At 40.3% G+C, this 20,839-nt stretch overlaps 1 protein-coding gene across 1 annotated transcript in view; it reads right to left on the reverse strand.

Annotated features, from left to right (window-relative positions):
- pdxdc1 (pyridoxal-dependent decarboxylase domain containing 1) overlaps positions 1 to 20,839 on the reverse strand; it is a 149,021-nt gene that overhangs the window by 123,362 nt on the left and 4,820 nt on the right. Inside the window, exons 4-6 of the mRNA XM_034190083.1 lie at positions 15,777 to 15,845; positions 14,618 to 14,695; positions 619 to 765 (exon numbers count right to left, since the gene is read on the reverse strand). Coding sequence (XP_034045974.1) covers positions 619 to 765; positions 14,618 to 14,695; positions 15,777 to 15,845 — 294 coding nt within the window. The remainder of the gene's footprint in view (positions 1 to 618; positions 766 to 14,617; positions 14,696 to 15,776; positions 15,846 to 20,839) is intronic.

A 20,839-nucleotide genomic window follows, 5' to 3' on the forward strand; every position in this document is an offset into this window, starting at 1 on the left:
TTTTTCCTGATTCTCTCCCCTCAGCCCCAACCAGTCCCAGCAGAAGACTGCCCCTCCCTGAGCCTGGTTCTGCTGGAGGTTTCTTCCTGTTAAAAGGGAGTTTTTCCTTCCCACTGTCACCAAGTGCTTGCTCATATAGGAGGTCGTTTTGACCATTGGGGTTTTTCTGTAATTATTGTGTGGCTTTTGCCTTTCAATATAAAGCGCCTTGGGCCAACTGTTTGTTGTGATTTGGCGCTATATAAATAAAATTGATTTGATTTTTGATTTGAACTTTTAATTAAATACGTATCGTAAATGCTTTTTTCCCTGAAGTGTTAGAGTTCATGAGCTGGCATTACACTCAAATGAATCCATAGAAACTCATCACTGATGGTTTAGGCAAAGGTTTGATCATTTGAATGGCTCTGAATTTACTTAATCTGTGCGCTAATGCTTGTTCTAACACAACAGTCATTGACAATTTCAATATACTGTTATGCCTCTGGTTGCTCATTTGGCCGATCTTACCACATGCATTAAAAACAGGTATGTGTGGCTGAAGATGGGAGTCACTTGACAACTGTATGCTGTGTGCTGTATGAAAGAGTAAGAGAAAGAAAGCAGCTGTGGACCTACCTGAAGAGTCTGCAGAGCCACACCGTGGTGTCAGACATGATGCGAGTGGTCAGCTTTCGCAGTCGCTCACGGTCTAACACGGAGACGCACGCTGACAGGCTGTGACCCAGCAACGCCATGTGACCCTGTTCAGCCACATTCTGTGTCCTAGTGGAAACATCAAAAAACAGTTTTGTAATATGCGTGAGAAAGGAGTGTAGTCTGTGAAATTAAACTGGTTTTAGTAAAACTCTACTAAATCAACTATAGCCGGGTAAGTATTTGATCCACTGTCGATTTTGCAAGTTTTCCCACCTACAAAGAACAGAGAGGTCTGTAATTTTTTAATCATAGGTACACTTTAACTGTGAGAGACACAATTTAAAAATAAACAAATAAATAATAATAATAAAAAAACAGAAAATCACATTGTATGAATTTAAAATAATTAATTTGCATTTTATTGCATGAAATAAGTATTTGATCCAACAGAAAAACAGACCTTAATATTTGGTACAGAAACCTTTGTTTGCCATTACAGAGGTCAAAAGTTTCCTGTAGTTCTTGACCAGGTTTTCACACACTGCAACAGGGATTTTGGTCTACTCCTCCATACAGATCTTCTCCAAATCTTTAAGGTTTGGAGTTTCAGCTCCCTCCAAGGATTTTCTATTGAGTTCAGGTCTGGAGACTGGCCAGGCCACTCCAGGACCTTGAAATGCTTCTTACGGAGCCCCTCCTTAGTTGCCCTGGCTGTGTGTTTGGGGTCATTGTCATGCTGGAAGACCCAGCCATGACCCATCTTCAATGCTCTTACTGAGGGAAGGAGGTTGTTTGCCAAAATCTCTTGATACATGACCCCATCCATCCTCCCTTCAATACGGTGCAGTCATACTGTCCCTGTCCACCACCCATGCTTCACAGTTGTGACAGTGTTCTTGGGGTTGTTCTCATCCTCCAAATTAAGTGAGTGGAGTTGATACCAAAAAGCTCTATTTTGCTCTCATCTGATCACATGACCTTCTCCCATGCCTCCTCTGGATCATCCAGATCAGGGGTGGGCAACTTGTTCCAGAAAGGGCCAAGAGGGTGCAGATCTTTGCAGCCACTGACTCCACCAGGTGATTTCACTGATTAAATAATTCCATCTGCTCAAAGTGATATTAATCAGTGAAATCACCTGGTGGAGTCAGTGGCTGCAAAGAAGATCTGCACCCTCTTGGCCCTTTCTGGAACAAGTTGCCCACCCCTGATCCAGATGGTCAATGGTGAACCTCAAATGAGTCTGGACATGTGCTGGCTTGAGCAGGGGGACCTTGCTGCCCTGCAGGATTTTAAACCATGACAGCATCATGTGTTACTAATGTAATCTTTGTGACTGTGGTCCCAGCTCTCTTCAGGTCATTGACCAGGTCCTCCTGTGTAGTTCTGAGCTTTCTCAGAATCATCCTTACCCCACAAAGTGAGATCTTGCATGGAGCCCCAGACCGAGGGAGATTGACAGTCATCTTGTGTTTCTTCCACTTTCTAATAAATAATCATAACAGTTGTTGTCTTCTACCAAGCTGCTTGCCTGTTGTCCTGTAGTCCATCCCAGCCTTGTGCAGGTCTACAGTTTTGTCCCTGGTGTCCTTAGACAGCTCTTTGGTCTTGGCCATGGTGGACAGGTTGGAGTGTGATTGATTGAGTGTGTGAACAGGTGTCTTTTATACAGGTAACAAGTTCAAACAGGTGCCATTAATACAAGTAAAGAGTGCAGAATAAGAGGGCTTCTTAAAGAAAAATGAACAGGTCTGTGAGAGCCAGAATTCTTGCTGGTTGGTTGGTGATCAAATACTTATTTCATGCAATAAAATACAAATTAATTATTTAAAAATCATACAATGTGATTTTCTGAATTTTTCTTCAGATTCTGTCTCTCACAGTTGAAGTGTATCTACAATGAAAAATATAGACCTCCTCATTCTTTGTAGGTGGGAAAAACTGACAGTGGCTCAAATACTTATTTTCCCCACTGTATACTGTAGTTTTAATTAAAGATGTCCCATGATCAATCTCAGGATACCAGTAGTGGTGTAAGGACCAACTCCACAGGTACTACAGGTATTTATGGGGTTTTTTGTGGCACAGTGATCTTTTTTATCTTTTCTAGCCTTTATTTATAGGACAGTGACAGAAGCACAGGAAACAGGAAAACAGGGAGAGATGAGCAGCAAATGTCACCGAGGCTGCCATTCAAACCAAGTGATGCTACAAACACCATTTTACAGCGCGTTATAAATAAACCGAGCACAAGCCGCTGCAGCACTGTGATGACAGTGAGTGATCAGAGTCGAGATAGCTGCACTTTCACTCTGTGGGATAGCTGCATTTTCACTCTGTGGGGTAATTTTTACCAAAGACAAGTGATGTGCTAACAACAAACATATTATGATGATATGAAAATGCCAGAAGTTGATTATGTTGTGTAACACTGATAACATTTAGCAGACGTTTTGAAGGATAAGTATATACTCATTTTGCATAGACTAGACATGACATGAACGCAAACCAGTGTAAATCCAGTCTTCTTGATGGCTCTGAATTTTGCTTTCTTTGGCGGCAAAATAAAAAAAACTTTTGCTTTGAGACTTTTATCCTTTTCTGGAAACCTTTAAGGAGATCTTTCAGAACAACTGAACACAGCTAAAACACATAGGCCCTTCCCCTTACCCCTTACCCTCCGTTTTGCGCGGGCACGAGAGACAGAGAGGTGTCTTTTTGGAGCGAGGAGGAGGGGTAGGCAGAGGGCTTCAAACCCCTCCAAACGGAGTGAATCTGGATGCACACTCCGTTTGAAGGGGTAGGAGGAGCTTACTGCTGTCTCCAAAGAAACAAACATGGCGGCAAAAGAGCCGCACAAAATGAAAGCGGCTTTCATTACAAATTACACTGTTTACAAAGTTATAACTTGCCAAAAAACTTTACAGGCAGTTGCCTATGACAACAACATGTATGCTGCTGGATGCATGTTGTGTATGTTGTCGTTCTGAAGAATATCGTAACTTCGCTCGTGCGCTGAGGCGTTATAACCTATATACACACGAATGCCACGATAAGACACTTTTATATCTCACAATGGAGAATATCATGATAAAGAATAAGCACGTTAGTTTGTATTTTGATAAATCTTTGGATAATATCAATCCCTACTGTTGGATTTCAAGGTCTGTAACACGTGTGTATTTTGTAAACAAACATGAGCGCACTTGTCTACTAATAAGCTTTCAGGCAGATAATGAGAAGTCAATGGGAATAAGTTGGAAAATACACACACACACACACGTATATGTGTAACACATAACCTGATGTCCTAATAGACTGCTATTATTTGTCAAAGAAATTTCTAAAGGAAATAGGGCTGGATGCAAAAAAAATTGGAGAATTTGAAAAAGAAAGGTTAACAGAACTAGATGCAGCCCAAAACATACATACAGGTGCTGGTCATATAATTAGAATATCATGAAAAAGTTGATTTATTTCAGTAATTCCATTCAAAAAGTGAAACTTGTATACATTCATTGCACACAGACTGATATATTTCAAGTGTTTATTTTAATTACTAATTAATTACTAATCAATCAATTAATGATTAATCAAAAATATTAAGTATTACCAATGTTGATAGGTTGTTGTTGTTATTAGTATTATTAACATTAAACAATTACGAATTAATTATTAATACTATTATTTATTATTATTATTATAAATTACAAATTAATTAAACTAACTAACATGACATGATTGCGATGCATCAAAGAAATCTGCGACTTCTTCTATTTCTTTGCATTTATGCAGAAAGGCAAGAAAATAAAAAGAGCAAACAGGCTACTGCAACAAGTTGCATTTTGGTTGCCATGTTAACAAACAGTGAAGACGGCAGTTTGACACTGGCAGTTTTTTTTCTCCGAAGGCAGAGGGGTGTCTCAATTCATAGGGCTACAGGCATACCCCTTCGCCTTACCCCTTGTTTTAAAGGGGTAGGCGTAGAGGTAGGGGTAGGACCAAGGGGAAGGGGTACAAAAGAGAATTGAGATTGGGGGTTAGACTGTCTTCTGGGGATCAAGGACTCTGTCCAAAATCTCCACGATGAGCAAATAGGGGATTAAGGACCTTCATGATTTTATGGTCTGGCTGGGTTTTGAACTGAGGATCGTCTACGCTGAAGCCCAACACTTATCCACTTGACCATCACCTCCCAGTGGACATTAGAGTGCTGGAAATCAGATTCCTCTGCTGGGTATCTGGGCTAACACTCTTGGACAGTGTGACAAGTTCGAATATCTCAGAGGAACTCAGAGTAGAGCCTCTGCTTCTTCGCATCACAAGGAACCAGCTGAGGTGGCCGTGGCATTTGGTGAGGATGCCCCTGGTCATCCTCCTAGAGAGGTCTTCTAGGTAAGTTCAACTGGGAGGAGGCTTCAGGGAAGACCCATGACACAATGGAGGGATTATATTTAACCAGCAAGGCTGGCAATGTCTCAGGAACATCCAGGAGTTAGAGGACTCAGTGGTGGGCACAGTTTCGATAATCCAATAACCGATGATTATCGAAGATAATGTTTTTATTATCGGATTATCTTTTTAGATAACTTTAAAAACCATTATCGGACTAATTATCTTGCGATAAATTTTTGACCGATAATTTTTAGACCGATAACGTGGTAAATAAAGCTGAACAGCTACAAATATTTCTAAAACTTAAAATCAGTTGAGTACCTACCTGTTAAATGTTTCGTAGCTGTTGTGTAGTTCTACCCTCTGCAAAACAAACGATAGCTGTTTTAAGAAGAAACCGCTCTATCCTCTGTAGACAAAGGAGAACTGGTCCCCCAAAAAATAAAAACTCATTTCTCTTAACCCCATACTGATACGCAGGCAATATCACCCAAGTTATCCAGAGGCATACATTTTTAACTTATGGTTCAACTTTTAACCAAACTAATGTCGGACAAGTTATTTAAATTAATGTTATGTCTGAAGTTTTATAAAGTGAAAATATCAGATATATGTTTTAGTTTTAAAGTAATGCGCTAATTTTTAAGGTTTTAGTGTGGATATATGTGCTGTGCCCAGCAGTGCATTATGGGTAGGATACAGTGATGCCGGTAACGCGTTAATTAGTAACGCGTTACTCTAATCTGACCACTTTTTTTAGTAACGAGTAATCTAACGCGTTAATCTTTCCAAATCAATAATCAGATTAAAATTACTTCTCCAGGTCACTGTGCGTTACTATTATTTTTGCATTGTGGGTCGATAGCAGCATTAAACTTGGTCCGTGGGCAGGAGGTCAGGGTTCGACTGAACTGCCAACTTTAAGCGAGCTGTGAGCTTTTCATCCACGGTTTTCTGTAGCAGCTCGTCCTCACCTCTTAAGCGCGGTGATCAGCACACCTGCACTGAGCTTTACAAAGACATTTTTATACTTTTTTTCCTCCTTTATTTAGAATTCTGAGCTGAGCCGCTCTGTATCTGGTCATTAAAAACAGCTGATCCTCCGCGACGCGTCAACAACTAACACTATTTTCCACTCAAATGCACCTAAACTCTCTTTCTGAGGACCACATGATGTGAAAACGCAATAAAACTTTCTTACCTGTAAATCTGGTCCTGTTTTCCTGCATAAATAAATGTTATCCAGATGGAATGGGGACGTGGGGCAAGGATGTGCCCCCCTCCCCTACAACACCCCTAGATTAAAGGTCCAGTTTTGAAGCCGTTTTTTATTACAACTACTAATATTGCTTAAAATAATAATAATTTCGACAAGTATAATGTTTAGAGAGAATTTAAATGTTAGAAAAATGTTAGAATTTAATAGTTACATTTATAAACAATGTAGGTTCGAAATTGCAAGTTTTACTGTTACAGTGCTGTCAACAGTTAAATATGAGGTCAAGAGAGAGGTCTTTATTTTACTTTTTTATAAAACAAGTATTTATTTTCATTGAAGTCAAGAAAGGGTGACTATAAAGTGAGTTTTGGCAAAACAGGTATCATTGTCATGTTGAGGTGGCAGAGGGTTGTTGTCGGCAGCTGGGGAAAGTAACTAAAAAAGTAACTAGTAATCTAACTTAGTTACTTTTACAATTGAGTAATCAGGAAAGTAACTAAGTTACTTTTTCAAGGAGTAATCAGTAATCAGTAATTGGATTACTTTTTCAAAGTAACTGTGGCAACACTGGTAGGATAGGGTAATCTCAGTACGTTCACGACATGAGAAATGCATTTGAAACACTCTGATCAGGCTCTACGGACAACAGCATTAACTAGTGCCTAAAACTCTTGTGAATATATTCTCTGGGTTTATAGACATTGTTATTGTGTCTGTGTTTATTAAATTCCACGCATCTTAAATGTAGCAGACACGGATTATCTGGAATTTTGTTTTTGCAAGGTTTCAAGGTCTCGACTGCCATCTACTGGCCAGTAGTGTTCATTCACCCTATTGACGTATCCCATAATCCTTTGCGTGCCAGAGAGTTGCTGCAGTTAACATATAGGGAATCAACACGATGACAGTTGTAAATTAATATTATACTACAAAAATGTATTTTTTTATGCTTTTCGTCACGTTAATAAGAGACTGCTGCATGATACCCTGAAAACTTGCTAAAACAATTATAACAAATAATCCATGTCTGTTACGTTTAATCTGCGTGGAATTTAATAAATACAAAAAGAGGATAAACAGTGTTGTAAAGAACAATAATCAAGATGTTAAAGAGCAAACTTCACTTCCCCCAGAACGTCATGATCAGGAAGCGATTGTAGCTCACAGCAGCTCCCATTGAAAATAACGGAGAGACAGCCTGTGATTCTCGCATGTTTACATAAAATAAACACAATAACAACATCTATAAACCCAGAGAATATATTCACGAGAGTTTTAGGCACAATATAAAAATAGTTTTATGTTACGATGTTAATGGTGTTGTCTGTGTGCAGCAGTTAAAGTGCAGCGTGATCAGAGCATCTCAATGCAGTTCTCAATGTTACTGAGATCTCACAGCATGGCGACCTTTCCGAGGTTTTGTGGGATTTGGAACGTCAATAGGGCGAATAGCCAACATTTATGTGTCAAGACAATATTGAGTGCACGTTTTACAATATAATAAAACATGCGCACAACATCATAAAATGTGTGCACATTCTCTCCACATGCAAAACATTTTTGCAACAACACTTCCAGGGCTCTGTAAAAATGCCTGTTTTTACAAATAAAAAAATGGAATATTTTACAAAAGCACATTTATCTGTAAACACCAACACATGACACACGTCACCTTAACGTGTTGGTTTACATAATGAATGACTGAACCAATCAGTGTTTAGCAGAGGCACATTTTACCCAGAATCCTTTGCGATCTGTCTGTGTTTGTTACAAAACCTCAGAATTAGTGCATTATTCAACATTAAAAGATATGTTATATTTTAACTTTGTACAAATAACAGAATTTACATTAATGGAGTTATTCTATTATTAATGTATTAATGTTATTAATACATTAATACTATTAATGTATTAATGTATTATTGTTATTTATGTTATTTATAACATAAATAACTATTAATGTTATTAATTATTAATGGTGTTAATGTTATTTATAAATCAAAACCATAAGTCAGCACTGCTTTATTTTCCAAGACCTCTGCCTGACCGGAGTGTTGTGATTGGGTACAGAGCTGGGCTTTGTGGTTGCTCTCAGCTTGCTGCTGTGCCGGAAGCCTTGTAGCACACAAGAGCTTCCAGCAGGAGGCAAGATGTTCAAAGACAGAAGTGTGGGCTCACTGTTTGGCTTTGTTGTCACTTTTGATGCTACCAGAAGCGATCGTGGTGTTAAAACTCAAATTCAATTTATTAGTAGCTGCAAATGTACCAGAGACAATACTGGAATTTATCAGTTATCTGTAATTTCCGATACATTTTTTGGGTGGTTTATCGTTTTATCTTTATCGAAGATAACTTTTCAGTTATCTGATTATCCGTTATCGAAGTAAATTTTTTGGTTATCTGTGCCCACCACTGAGAGGACTTGATCAAGGGTAGATAAGTGTGGAGTGAACTGCTTGATCTACTCTGCCACGGTGATCCAGACCAAAATACAAAGCAGAAAATGGATGAATGAAAGAAGGAACTGTCCTGTAATTGCATTGTATTTCAGCTCCGGTTCTGAGGAGGAGAACATAACAAAACCTAAACTCAGTCTCATTTTGTTATTTCATCTTTTGACTTTGATCTGTAACTTTCTTCTTCCTCTTTAAACAAATAGTAGACTATTTTACAGCACCCTGAACAGTCAGTGTGTGTCTGTGCTGTCTGAGAGAGAATAGAATCTCTGCTGACTAAGCACTAAGCATTGAGGATATTCAGGTTTTCTTTTGTCCATTCTTACTGCAAAGACATCTTAAGGTATGCAACTGTTCAGTCGTCATCATTGCATTTTTCACTTCAAAATTCACTGCTGGGGGCAGGTCAGGACTGCAGGAAGGCCTCAGTACATCCCCACCTCTTGAAACTAACCATCGAGTTGTCACAGTCCGTCCTTTAGGGTAGGGGCTTTAGGGTCCTCAACACTGAGAAATCTAAAATGCTGTATCATGCTCAGAAAACAACACCCCCATGGGTGATCAGGAGTTTGTTCATGGGTGACTTCAGTGTAACCACAGGCACCGACGGAGCTGGTTCCAAAAATTGCATGACCCAATAGATCTGTCAACTGTGGTGAAAACAGCTCAACCTTGAAAATGTTGGGTGCTATAAGTTTTTGAAGGCTGGTACAACCATCCACAACCGTACCTCTGAGCCTGTTAGTCTCATACTGGTGGTGTTTCAAAGGAAGTATTCTTGTCATGGGAAGACAATGGAGACTATTACACAACTGCAGTGTCTGCAGAAGTGACCAGCTTGTGAAGTACTTTGTGTGTACTATCCTGTTGGCCTATATACTTTGAGCAGTTATATAAAGCTGTGCCTCCTGCCAGGATGTTGGACATCTCCAATACCAGGGTTCTGGTGGCCGAGCCACCAGTCAATCACCAAATCACTGTAAATTTGCAAAGGTGGTGAAACCACTCAGGGCGGGTAAAGTTCTGTGGGATCTGTGTTATTGGTGCTGAACTCTTCAAGCCAGGTGGACGCTCTACCACTGCAAGTAATGTTTGCTTCAATTTGGAATCAAACAGGAATCATCCCAACAGAACAGAAGAAAGGGCTTGCTGTCCCTCCCTAGAAAGGAAGGAGTGATACCAAGCATTTGGGCCAGTTGAATGTCTGCTCTGTGGAATTGTCAGATAAATGGGAATCCCAATTAGTTGCTGGAAAGCATAGATATCCTGTACAATGAAAGCGTTGCGTAGAGTGGAGAGAGTTTCAGGTTTTTCCACAGAATTCTGGCATTCTGCACAGATATGTTCAGGTTCCTACTTCAATGTCTTCATGGACAGTGTCATTCAAGGTCATGAAATTCAGAAACTTTGACACCTTTTTCAATGACAAAGGGTTCACTGCAGTGTAAAGTTCACTGAACGATGCTTCTGTGGTTGAAGCTGAGTGAGGAGTCAGAGTGTCGTTGTTTGTGATTGTCCTGAATCAAAGCTAAGATCCAGGCTTTCAACTGCTCTCTTGAGTCAGTGTCAAACTTGTTGGTTCATTCAGTAGTCCCACATTACTTGGTCTATGAAAGTGAGAGACATCTGAGAACAGAGTCCTCAAAGTTCCAAGACAGGAATCTTTTAAGAGACCCATTTTTGGGTCCTAGTGCTTCCAGTCTTCCTGTTTGGTGTGGAAACGTACTCTAACTAGTGACAGAAAATGATGACTGGATGTCTTTGGAACAAGGTCTCTCTGGGGAACCATAGACTCACGGGCCTTTCACACTGCACGCTTTATGCACATCAAGCAACGCCTCCCAACACATCATGACATCAGACACTTCGTTTCGAAGCGGCAAGGGGGGCGGTGATTGCTATGTCACACTCTAGCTGTTTTCACAACACGAAAGAGTTGAGCGATCGCCATCTTGAATTTGCGTTGCCTGAACCAGTAAAAAGCTTTAAAAAAACAGCAGTAGAACGATTCTCCCATCACCCTGCTGGGAGAAGCTTTTTTCAGCAACTTTTCAGAGTGACGCCGACCGAGGGAGGACTGACAACTTGGTGTGATATTGATCGAACTGTGACAGCGGGCCGAACTGCACGGAGAAGCCGGGATTCAGGTATCATCCCTGGACAGAGCAAGGCAGGGAGTCGGGGTGATGGAGCAGACCAACTAAGTCCGAAATCTCTCACTTTTTGGATATATGCGAACTCCCAGTTTGACCAACGGAGCTTAGTTCTGCAGCTTTATCGAGGTGAGAATAATGTAAAAAAAAAAAAAAAAAAAAAAAAAAAAAAAAAAAAAGTGACATTTACTGCACTGCTGTGAAGGTTTAATGATTGGCTAACGTTAGCTTAGCCTTTTAGCACAGTTGATCTGAGTGAACGCCTTAATTTGTAAATGGTTCAGTCTTTTTTTTTACCAAATGAAGTTACATCTTTTTTTGGAGACCACAAAAGCTCAACTTTAAATAACTTATTTTTTCTGGCGTTTTTTCCATTTTTTAAACACACACACACTATATATATATATATATATATATATATATATATATATATATATATATATATATATATATATATATATATATATATATATATACACAACCCCAATTCCAATGAAGTTGGGGCGTTGTGTAAAATGTAAATAAAAGCAGAATACAATGATTTTCAAATCCTCTTCAACCTATATTCAACTGAAAACACCACAAAGACAAGATATTTAATGTTCAAACTGATAAACTGTATTGTTTTTGTGCAAATATTTGCTCATTTTGAAATGGATGCCTACAACACGTTTAAAAAAGCTGGGACAGTGGTATGTTTACCACTGTGTTACATCACCTTTCCTTCTAACAACACTCAATAAGCGTTTGGGAACTGAGGACACTAACTTCTTGCTTGATGTACGACTTCTGTTGTTCAACAGTCCGGGGTCTCCGTTGTAGTATTTTGCGCTTCATAATGCGCCATACATTTTCAATGGGCAACAGGTCTGGACTGCAGGCAGGCCAGTCTAGTACCCGCACTCTTTAACTACGAAGCCACGCTGTTGTAACAAGTGCAGAATGTGGCTTGGCATTGTCTTGCTGAAATAAGCAGGGACGTCCATGAAAAAGACGTTGCTTGGATGGCAACATGTGTTGTTCCAAAACCTGGATGTACCTTTCAGCATTGATGGTGCCATCACAGATGTGTAAGTTGCCCGTGTCATGGGCAGTAACACACCCCCATACCATCACAGATGCTGGCATTTGAACTTTGCGCTGGTAACAATCTGGATGGTCTTTTTCCTGTTTTGTCCGGAGGACACGACATCCATGATTTCCAAAAACAGTTTGAAATGTGGACTCAACACACCACAGCACACTTTCCACTTTGTGTCTGTCCATTTCAAATGAGCTCGGCCCAGAGAAGGTGGCGGCGTTTCTGGATGTTGTTGATGTATGGCTTTCACTTTCCATGGTAGAGTTTTAACTTGCACTTGTAGATGTAGGGATGAACTGTTAACTGACAATGGTTTTCTGAAGTGTTCCTGAGCCCACGCGGTAAGATCCTTTACACAATGATGTCGGTTTTTAATGCAGTGCTGCCTGAGGGATCGAACATCACGGGCATTCAACGTTGGTTTTCGGCCTTGCCACTTATGTGTAGAAAGTTTTCCAGATTCTCTGAATGTTCTGATTATATTATGGACTGTAGATGATGGAATCCCTAAATTCCTTGCAACTGAATGTTGAGAAACATTGTTCTTAAACTGTTGGACTATTTTTTCACACAGTTGTTCACAAAGTGGTGATCCTCACCCCATCTTTGCTTGTGAATGGCTGAGCCTTTTGGGGACGCTCCTTTTATACCCAATCATGACACTCACCTGTTTCCAGTTTGGTGTTCTTTGAGCATTCATCAACTTTCCCAGTCTTTTGTTGCCCTGTCCCAACTTTTTTGAAATGTGTTGCAGTCATCCATTTCAAAATGAGCAAATATTTGCAGAAAACCAAAAACGTCTATCAGTTTGAACATTAAATATCTTGTCTTTGTGGTGTATTCAATGAAATATAGGCTTTTTTGGCCCTAAGCATTGTTCCTATTGGACAGCACGAAGCTACATCACAGTTCAGAGCGGCGAAAGTTGGATCGGGTTGATTTTTGACCGCGTCAGCCTGTTGACAAGCGGCAATGCCTGCTCCCGTCAGAAGCATCGGTTTTGCTCGGCTTTTGACGCAACGCTTCTAACTTTTGTAAAAAGCAATGTGTCTCACTGAAAATAATGCTTTTTAGACCGATTCGTGATGCCTCTGACGCTGCCAAAGCGTCCGGTGTGAAAGGCCCTTCAGACTCGCTTTTATTGTCATTCAACAGAAAACATCACAAGCTGCCACAGACTTAAATATTGATGCACTGCAGGAATAAATACAAACAGAATAAAAGCACACAGTAAAAGTCCAAGGTGTATGATCATGATAAATTGGGTTTGAAAAAAAAACCTATCAATAACTGTATCTGTATATACACAGTATAGAATAAATAAATAAATAAAGGACACGGGATATTGCACATATGAAGATGCTACAAGGATAAAGTTGCTAGCAGATGCTACAGTGTATTCTATATTGTACAGTTATTTCCATTGATTAACTCTGATTTAACTGTCTTATGGTTGTGTAAAAGCTGTCCCTGAATCTGTGTGTTTTGCACCTCAGGCTATGGTACCATCTACCTGAGGACAGGAGGGAAAACAGTTTGTTAAAGGGATGTGAAAGTGTCCCTGATTGTCCTTCTTGCCCCAGTTCATCAATGGTTGGCAGCCCGGCCCTAATAATCTTCTCTGCTGCCCTCATAACCGTCTTCAGTGTCTTCCTTTCTGCAAGGTTGCTACTTTCATGCCACAGAGAGACACTACTGGCTAGTACACTCACTACTGTTCCGCTATAGAACCATTGGGTAGATGAACACTTTCAGGACTTGGAGACAGACTGGTTATTTTACTGGGTAGTTGCCAATCAGGATCCATAGTGATTTTTGTCACAGTGTGAATGGTGCGTGGTATGAGTGCAAAGTAAATTTTTACCTACCTTTTAGTATCACCAATTTCAGGATTCATGTTAAACATTATAGGCAGCATGGTGGCTTAGTTGTTAGCTCTGTTGCCTCACATCAAAAAAAGTACTCAGAATGTTTACTGCCTGGTCATTTCTGTGTGGAGTTTGCATGTTCTCTTCGTGTTTGTGTGAGTTCCTTCTGGGTGCTCTGGCTTCCTCCGAATTTCCAATGACATGCAGATTTGGTGAACTGGACATTTCAAGTTGACCATAGGGGTGTGTGTGTGTGTGTGTCTCTCTCTCTCTACATGGCTCTGCGATAGACTGGCATCCTGTCCAGGGTGTACCCTGCCTCTCACCTTATGACTGCTGGGATAGGCGCCAGCTCCCCGTGACCCTTAATTGGAATGAGCAGGTCTAAAAATGAAAGAATGTCCCACAATTCTATGACTGTGCTTGCAGATATTCTCATGATATAAGCACAATTTAGGCCTGAAATAGCCTGTTTTATGCTTCTGTGAAATACCTTAACAGCAGGAGTCCATATTCAGACTATTGCTCATCTGTGTGCATCCCCCAGACTGGAGAAGTACACATAATTTTTATAGTCCAAAATTTTACTGTTATCAGTTTTTTGCACTACCATAATTTTACTGATATATCATGTGCTGAAAATTTGATCCATTAAAACAAAACAGGTTACATCTGTTTCTATTAAAATTCTGCCATTAAAAATTTTAGAAAGACCAAGAGGAAACTGCATAGTTACTGGCAGTCAAGGTGCAAACTTCATACAGTATTATGGTTATGTGGATGATTAACTTATATGAACCACTTACCACTGACCCGACATGCCCTGTTCCTCCTCATGAAGAAGGCTGACAAATATGTGGAGTATCGCAGCAACATCGTGTCCACTGCACAAAAGAAGCAAAAATACCAACATCACAATAAGGTAGGCGTACGCCCTAAGTTCTGCGCATAGTGGCGCTGGTATCTGAAGTGAAGGTGTAGGGGACACGAGGCCAGACCCTGAGCAGAAATGAGACATGAGACTGACAGTGCAGTCTTTGTGTTTCTCACTTTGCATGTGGAATTCCACTGCCTGGATTTCCAGTGTGCCGATTTTGAAGTACTTCCTGCATGAAATGCCCCGTGCCTCAAACACATTCCCTGTTCCTAACTATGCCATATCTTCCTAAAAAAAATCCTGTTTACATTAAATTTACACTTCCTCATGTTGTCATGTTACATTGAGCTTGTTAAGTGTGTCTGCTCGGTGTCCCATCAAGAAACAAAAGTAATCTGCTGGTTCCACTACCTCGATTTGGATTCAGTGAATGATATATCCAGTGATGGGCACAGCTAATTAAAAAGTTAGCATTGATAATAGGTAATCCGCTAACTGAAAAGCTATCTTTTATAAAGCCAAACCGATAAACCCCTAAAAAATTTAGCGGAAGTTACAGCTAAAAGCTAAACTGTTAGCTTTTAGCATTGACTCCAGTACACTGGCAGCAAGTGATACTTCTAAATAAATTTGAAGGCAAACACAAACAACAGCGGGCCAGTCCTTCTGCCTAAGATCAGCCTTCTCTCAGCAAAAGAGACCTGGTGACCAGAGAGAAAGGAAGGGAAGCGAAAAAAGATAATTTATTTTCACAGTCTTGCAGACTGTCACAGGAGTCATGCACAGCAAGGCAGTTTTGACTTATGGTTAAAATTTTAAACAAACTATTTCCATACAAGATATCGAAATTAACGTCATGTCTGTCAGTTGTACAAACTGAAAATATCAGCTATAAGTTTTAGTTTTAAAGTAATGCATGAATTCTGAAGGTTTGATGTTAAAAAGACGTGCCGAAACGCATTATAGGTAAATTCAAATGACCTGTTCTCATCACTGTAATGTGTCTGAATCATCTTAGTGGAACAGAAGCTTTTGATTTTCCACAGTGAGTGAACCAGTGAATGCTCGTGTGTGAGTGCAGGTCTTACTCTCCCTGCAGGGGTCCAGGGATGCTGCTTTTACAGAGGCGCTGCCTTTCTGTCAGCAAATCAGACTCTCTAAAGAGACACACAAGAAAAGAGATGTTACAATTTAGTACATTTATTTCTCTGCTGTCTTCACATAAAAAAAAGAAAGAAAAGAAAGCCAAACTGACAGCCAGACAGCAGGTAATCCAGACGTGAGTCATGGTCTGCACCACAGTGCTGAAATACAAAATTAAATAGTGGGCTTGAATGAAATTTGAAAACAGATGCTTAAAACAGTCTTATAAACCCAGTCAGTCACTGACTGTACTAACAAATAAGGGACGGTCAATCAATTTGTTTCGTGTTTTGGTCAAATGGCCCATTTTTCATGGTTTAATACCCGACAAAATACAGAAATGCTCAACCTAAAACTCTATAGTGCATAGTCTACGGTGCATAGGCAAGTCTATTTGTGTCGTGTCTGCCCACACATACACAGGGTGACGTCTCAGTGCAAGACAGGACAATGAGCCCAAAGGACGTGCACAGAGCCACTTCATTAATGATGAGAGGGTTCTGGGTTAGAGGTAAAAACAAGCACAGTGTCACCTGCTGTTGGCCTGAAGACATAAGTGTGCCAAGTGAGTGCACATTACTATGAAGAAGGTATGCTCACAACTGACACGGAGAGGACATAAATTGTGCACGGAATGTACTGGCATAAGAGAGATAATGCTGGAACTGCAGTGACTGTATGACAGCAGGATTAATATCTTCTGTTCACAGCCACCATGCACGTGCCATGCACATGAGGTGCAGCTGTTTCAGATGGTCCTCACGCACACAAACTCCTCAGTAAATGGGAGAAAGTCCCACGGTCAAGTCAACCTGCATCACATTTTGAGGAACGCTAAAAACAAAATGCGACTGGCTGTGCATGCCGTCACGTGCTGCGCGTGCCGACTATGACACAGGTGGGCTGAGTGACGTTTCTGTAAGTGGAGTGTTTGTAATGTGCTTTTGCATCGAAGCAGGTTGCTACGCATCTCGTGCTTTTGTAAGATGATAGCAATGCACAGTTGCTGTGTATGACCACAAACACACTCACCGGAGCACAGATGAGTTGAATTTAGTTTGTTACTGACATGACAGACACACTGGGCAAATCAACCATAAGTATGCTGGGTGGAGACTGCAAATGACAAACATGACACAGTGAGCTGCTTTGTGCTGGGTGGGGAATAAACCTCTAAGGCTGAAATCTTTTTCTATCAACCAAAAAAATCACTTGGTTAGCATCCTACACTCCATTAGCCTAAATCATGTCAGCCCATTTCATAGTGTTTAGATCAATTTGTCCCAATCTGCCTGATAAAACGTATTCATGAATACGCGCACATATTAGATGAGGCCTTCCAGAGAAAGAGTTCCCCAGCCCCCAATAAGCATTACAAAAGTTACTCGCCTGGAACGCCTTGGGGTTTAAAGTGTTCAAACTGAGCAGTCAGACATGTATGCTCCATGTAGGCTACACCAACATGAATGAACTTACAGATAACTCAGATGTGACGATTGGAGAAATAACACAGGGTTTAGTGGAGGATAATGTAAATGTAAAAGGTTCACGGATACAAGGACCTGAAAGCATACAACTCTATTATTTGTGAAGGCTTTTTGCAGGAGATCCAGTTTCATCCCAGAGACAGAAAGAAATGCCACATTAAGCCGAAAGCTATAGCCTCTATGACACAGGGAAATGTGTACAACATCATCATCGACTTATCAGTGCCAAAATGCCAACTCTAGTAGGGTTCTTACTCTAGGTTTCATGAATATGGGGTCACTGTCCTCCAAATCACTGCTGATTAATAATGTAATTCTGGAACATCATTTAAACATGATGATAGGATTACATGAAACTTGGTTGAAACCCAATCTCCTCCTGCCTTTCAATGATGTTTGCCCACCTGCATACACAATTAGTCATGTTCCTTGCAATAAAAAACAAGGCCTCTGTCTTGTTTTGTATCACAAGGCAGATTTGTTTTTGTATTTACAAATATGGGTTTAGTTTAATGGCTCTTGGGGTTCCTAAATGTTATTCATTTGAATATTTGGTTCTCTGCACCATTCAGGTTGCCAAGAGCAGTCATGATCAGAACAACAAACATCAGACATTGCTTTGTCATTGTTTATAGGCCCCTGGGCCAATATATCATATTCTAAGATGAATTTGATGAGTTTGTCACTGATTTCTCAACTTGTTCTGATAACACCCTGACTGTTGGTGACTTGACTAGCCACGTAAATAAGTCTTCAGACTGACACAGTGTTTGGATTATTACCACTCCAGAGACGTAAAAGGTCAGAATCACACCTGTAGCATCATCCTGCATTTATGTGCACCTCATCGCAGTGCATGGGTGAGTGCACACTCATTGTGTCAGAATAATTAAAACAAGAACGTGCATTGTGATCATGATTCAACTTTGTTGCACAGCTAATTTGCTGACACTCTAAAATGCAGAAAACATGGCACATGACACCTGTTCTCAACTTGTGCATGTGTTTCCTTTTAAATGTACTTTGGGTTCAGTGGGACAAACTGTATACACACACACTCCACCACAATGCCCTGCACAACATGTTAAAAATAAAACTGTGACGAGACCATTTTAGGTGATCAACCATAAATGACACCATGCTACTCTGGAAATAATCTATTTGGAGTCTTTCTTCACCCTTTATGAAACAGAATATCAGTCTGGTTTCTTGGTGCTTATGGAGAGTGACCACGATTTTCTTTAGAGGTGCAACAAGCACCCTGTCATGAAATTGTTCTGTTTGCTTTTGTAAATTCTGAACTAAAAACTGTGTTCAGATGTAGCCAGGACTTCTCACTTGATGCCTCTTGTCCTTTGGTGTGTTGCATATCATCCAAAAACAGATGGTTTTTCTGTTTCATTACACACACAGCTCAACAAGTGCAGCTGCACCGCGTGCTGTCTCCCCCCAAATTGATTCAGAATCATCCAATGTCTACATCTCAATGCTTTGCCTCATGTATCTGCCATGTCTGTGGTCCATCCAATACATGTGTTTGTTGCAGTGTGTGTGTGGGGAAAAACGAGAGAGAGAGAGAGAGAGAGAGAAAGAATGCATCAGGATGTGTGTGTGCATGTGCAGAATGAGACAGACAATTTTTAAAGTAAAAGAAAGACTGGCCAGGATTATAAGCATACAAAGTCCACGATCCTATGACTCAGCAGACAATCTTGACCTGATCAGCACCACTTAGAATCCAGCCTCAGTGTATCATGGCCTACACAATCGTGTGTGTGTGTGTGGGGGGGGGGGGGGGGGGGGTCAACCAATAAATACAGCTTTTAATTCATTAAACGGGTCTGGTTTGTCACCTTATTGATGAATGTGAGTCACTGTCATCAAGCAAAGCCCAAAGTACTCCCTCGTCTCCCTCCATAAAAATCTTGTCATGCGTCTGGCACAGTGGATTGATAAATCCTTTACTGCATAATTCATGCAAACAAGAGTCAAGGCCGAAAAACAACTTGAAATAAAAAACAAAGTCAGTCACGTAACGTTGTGGCGCAGGGAGCCGTGCTGCCAGGTCTGCAGGTTTCCACAGAATTCAGCTACTGTAGAAGGATTACAAATTATACAGCTGCCTGAGAGCACATTCAGCTTTCTTTGAGTTTGGGTATTTGGCTGGTTTTTGTCAGGGAGAGGGGGTTGGTTTTGTTACAGATACCTGGCAAACCCATGAGGGAGAACTCTTTCTGCAAACAGAAGTCGTGTTACTTAGACTTGGCTCCAGAATGTGTAACTTAGCTGAGCCCATCCCTGTTCCTGGAGAGCCCCTGCCCTGCAAGTGTTGTTAGAAGGAAAGGTGATGTAACACAGTGGTAAGCATACCACTGTCCCAACTTTTTTGAAACATGTTGCAGGCATCCATTTCAAAATGAATAAATATTTGCACAAAAACAATAAAGTTTATCAGTTTGAACATTAAATATCTTGTCTTTGTGGTGTATTCAATTGAATATAGATTAAAGAGGATTTGTAAATCATTGTATTCTGTTTTTAATTTACATTTTACACAACGTCCCAACTTCATTGGAACTGTGGTTGTGTTTCTGAGTAATTCATTTGTAGTTTTGCTTGAAAATTATTTTACGAATTTGATAAGAATAATTATATTGAATACTGTATTTAGCAGGAGTGGTGGGCAAGTGGTTAGTGCACTTGGTTACAGTGCAGAAGGTTTGTGGTTCAAACCCCACCCCTGCCACATTTCTCCATGTAATGCGGAGTTGCATCATGAAGGGCATCCGGTGTAAAACTTGTGCCAAATCAACATGCAGACCCACCTTGGCTCTGCTGTGGCGACCCTGAGTGCAAACAAGGGAGCAGCCAAAGAGACTCACTTGTAATGAATATTATATTTAAATGAATGAAGGAAAATTAAATAGTATAGGGTCACACATTGACAAGGAAGTGAGATGACCTTTAATGAAAGTCTTTTTTGTGAAGGGATGACAATAAATAGATCTTCTTCTCACTCCTTTTCAAATATGTAAACAAAGACAAGTGTCTGACAATTTTATGCTTCATGCTTCTCATTGTCTGTGAACAATTTTCCCCTATGTGCACTTATTTGTATTTTATTATTTACGTTAAAATAAGTTTAATCAAGCAAAAAAGTCACAAAGAAGTCATATAATGAAGTCAGACAGAGTCAAAAACATCGTTACAAACATACGTATATTTCTGACTACGTTTGTATTGTGGTGTGTCGAGGGCACAGAGACACATCAGCCCTCTGATGCCGTTCATTTAAATTGTACGAGTACATGGTTCAAATGTACTCATAGAACTGAACTGCAAGGGACGGAAAACAGAATCTTTAATAAGCCAATAAAATGAAAATATGTGTTGCATGACCACAGAAGACCCCAGAGTCTGAGGTGTAATAAGAGACCTGAAACTGTGCCCCATTTGTCAGTGTGCTACAGATCAACATAAAGTCACAGCTGTTGGGGTTTTTTCACGGCAATAAATAAATA

The sequence above is a fragment of the Thalassophryne amazonica genome, chromosome 16 (genome assembly GCF_902500255.1).
Source record: "Thalassophryne amazonica chromosome 16, fThaAma1.1, whole genome shotgun sequence".
Lineage (NCBI taxonomy): Eukaryota > Metazoa > Chordata > Actinopteri > Batrachoidiformes > Batrachoididae > Thalassophryne > Thalassophryne amazonica.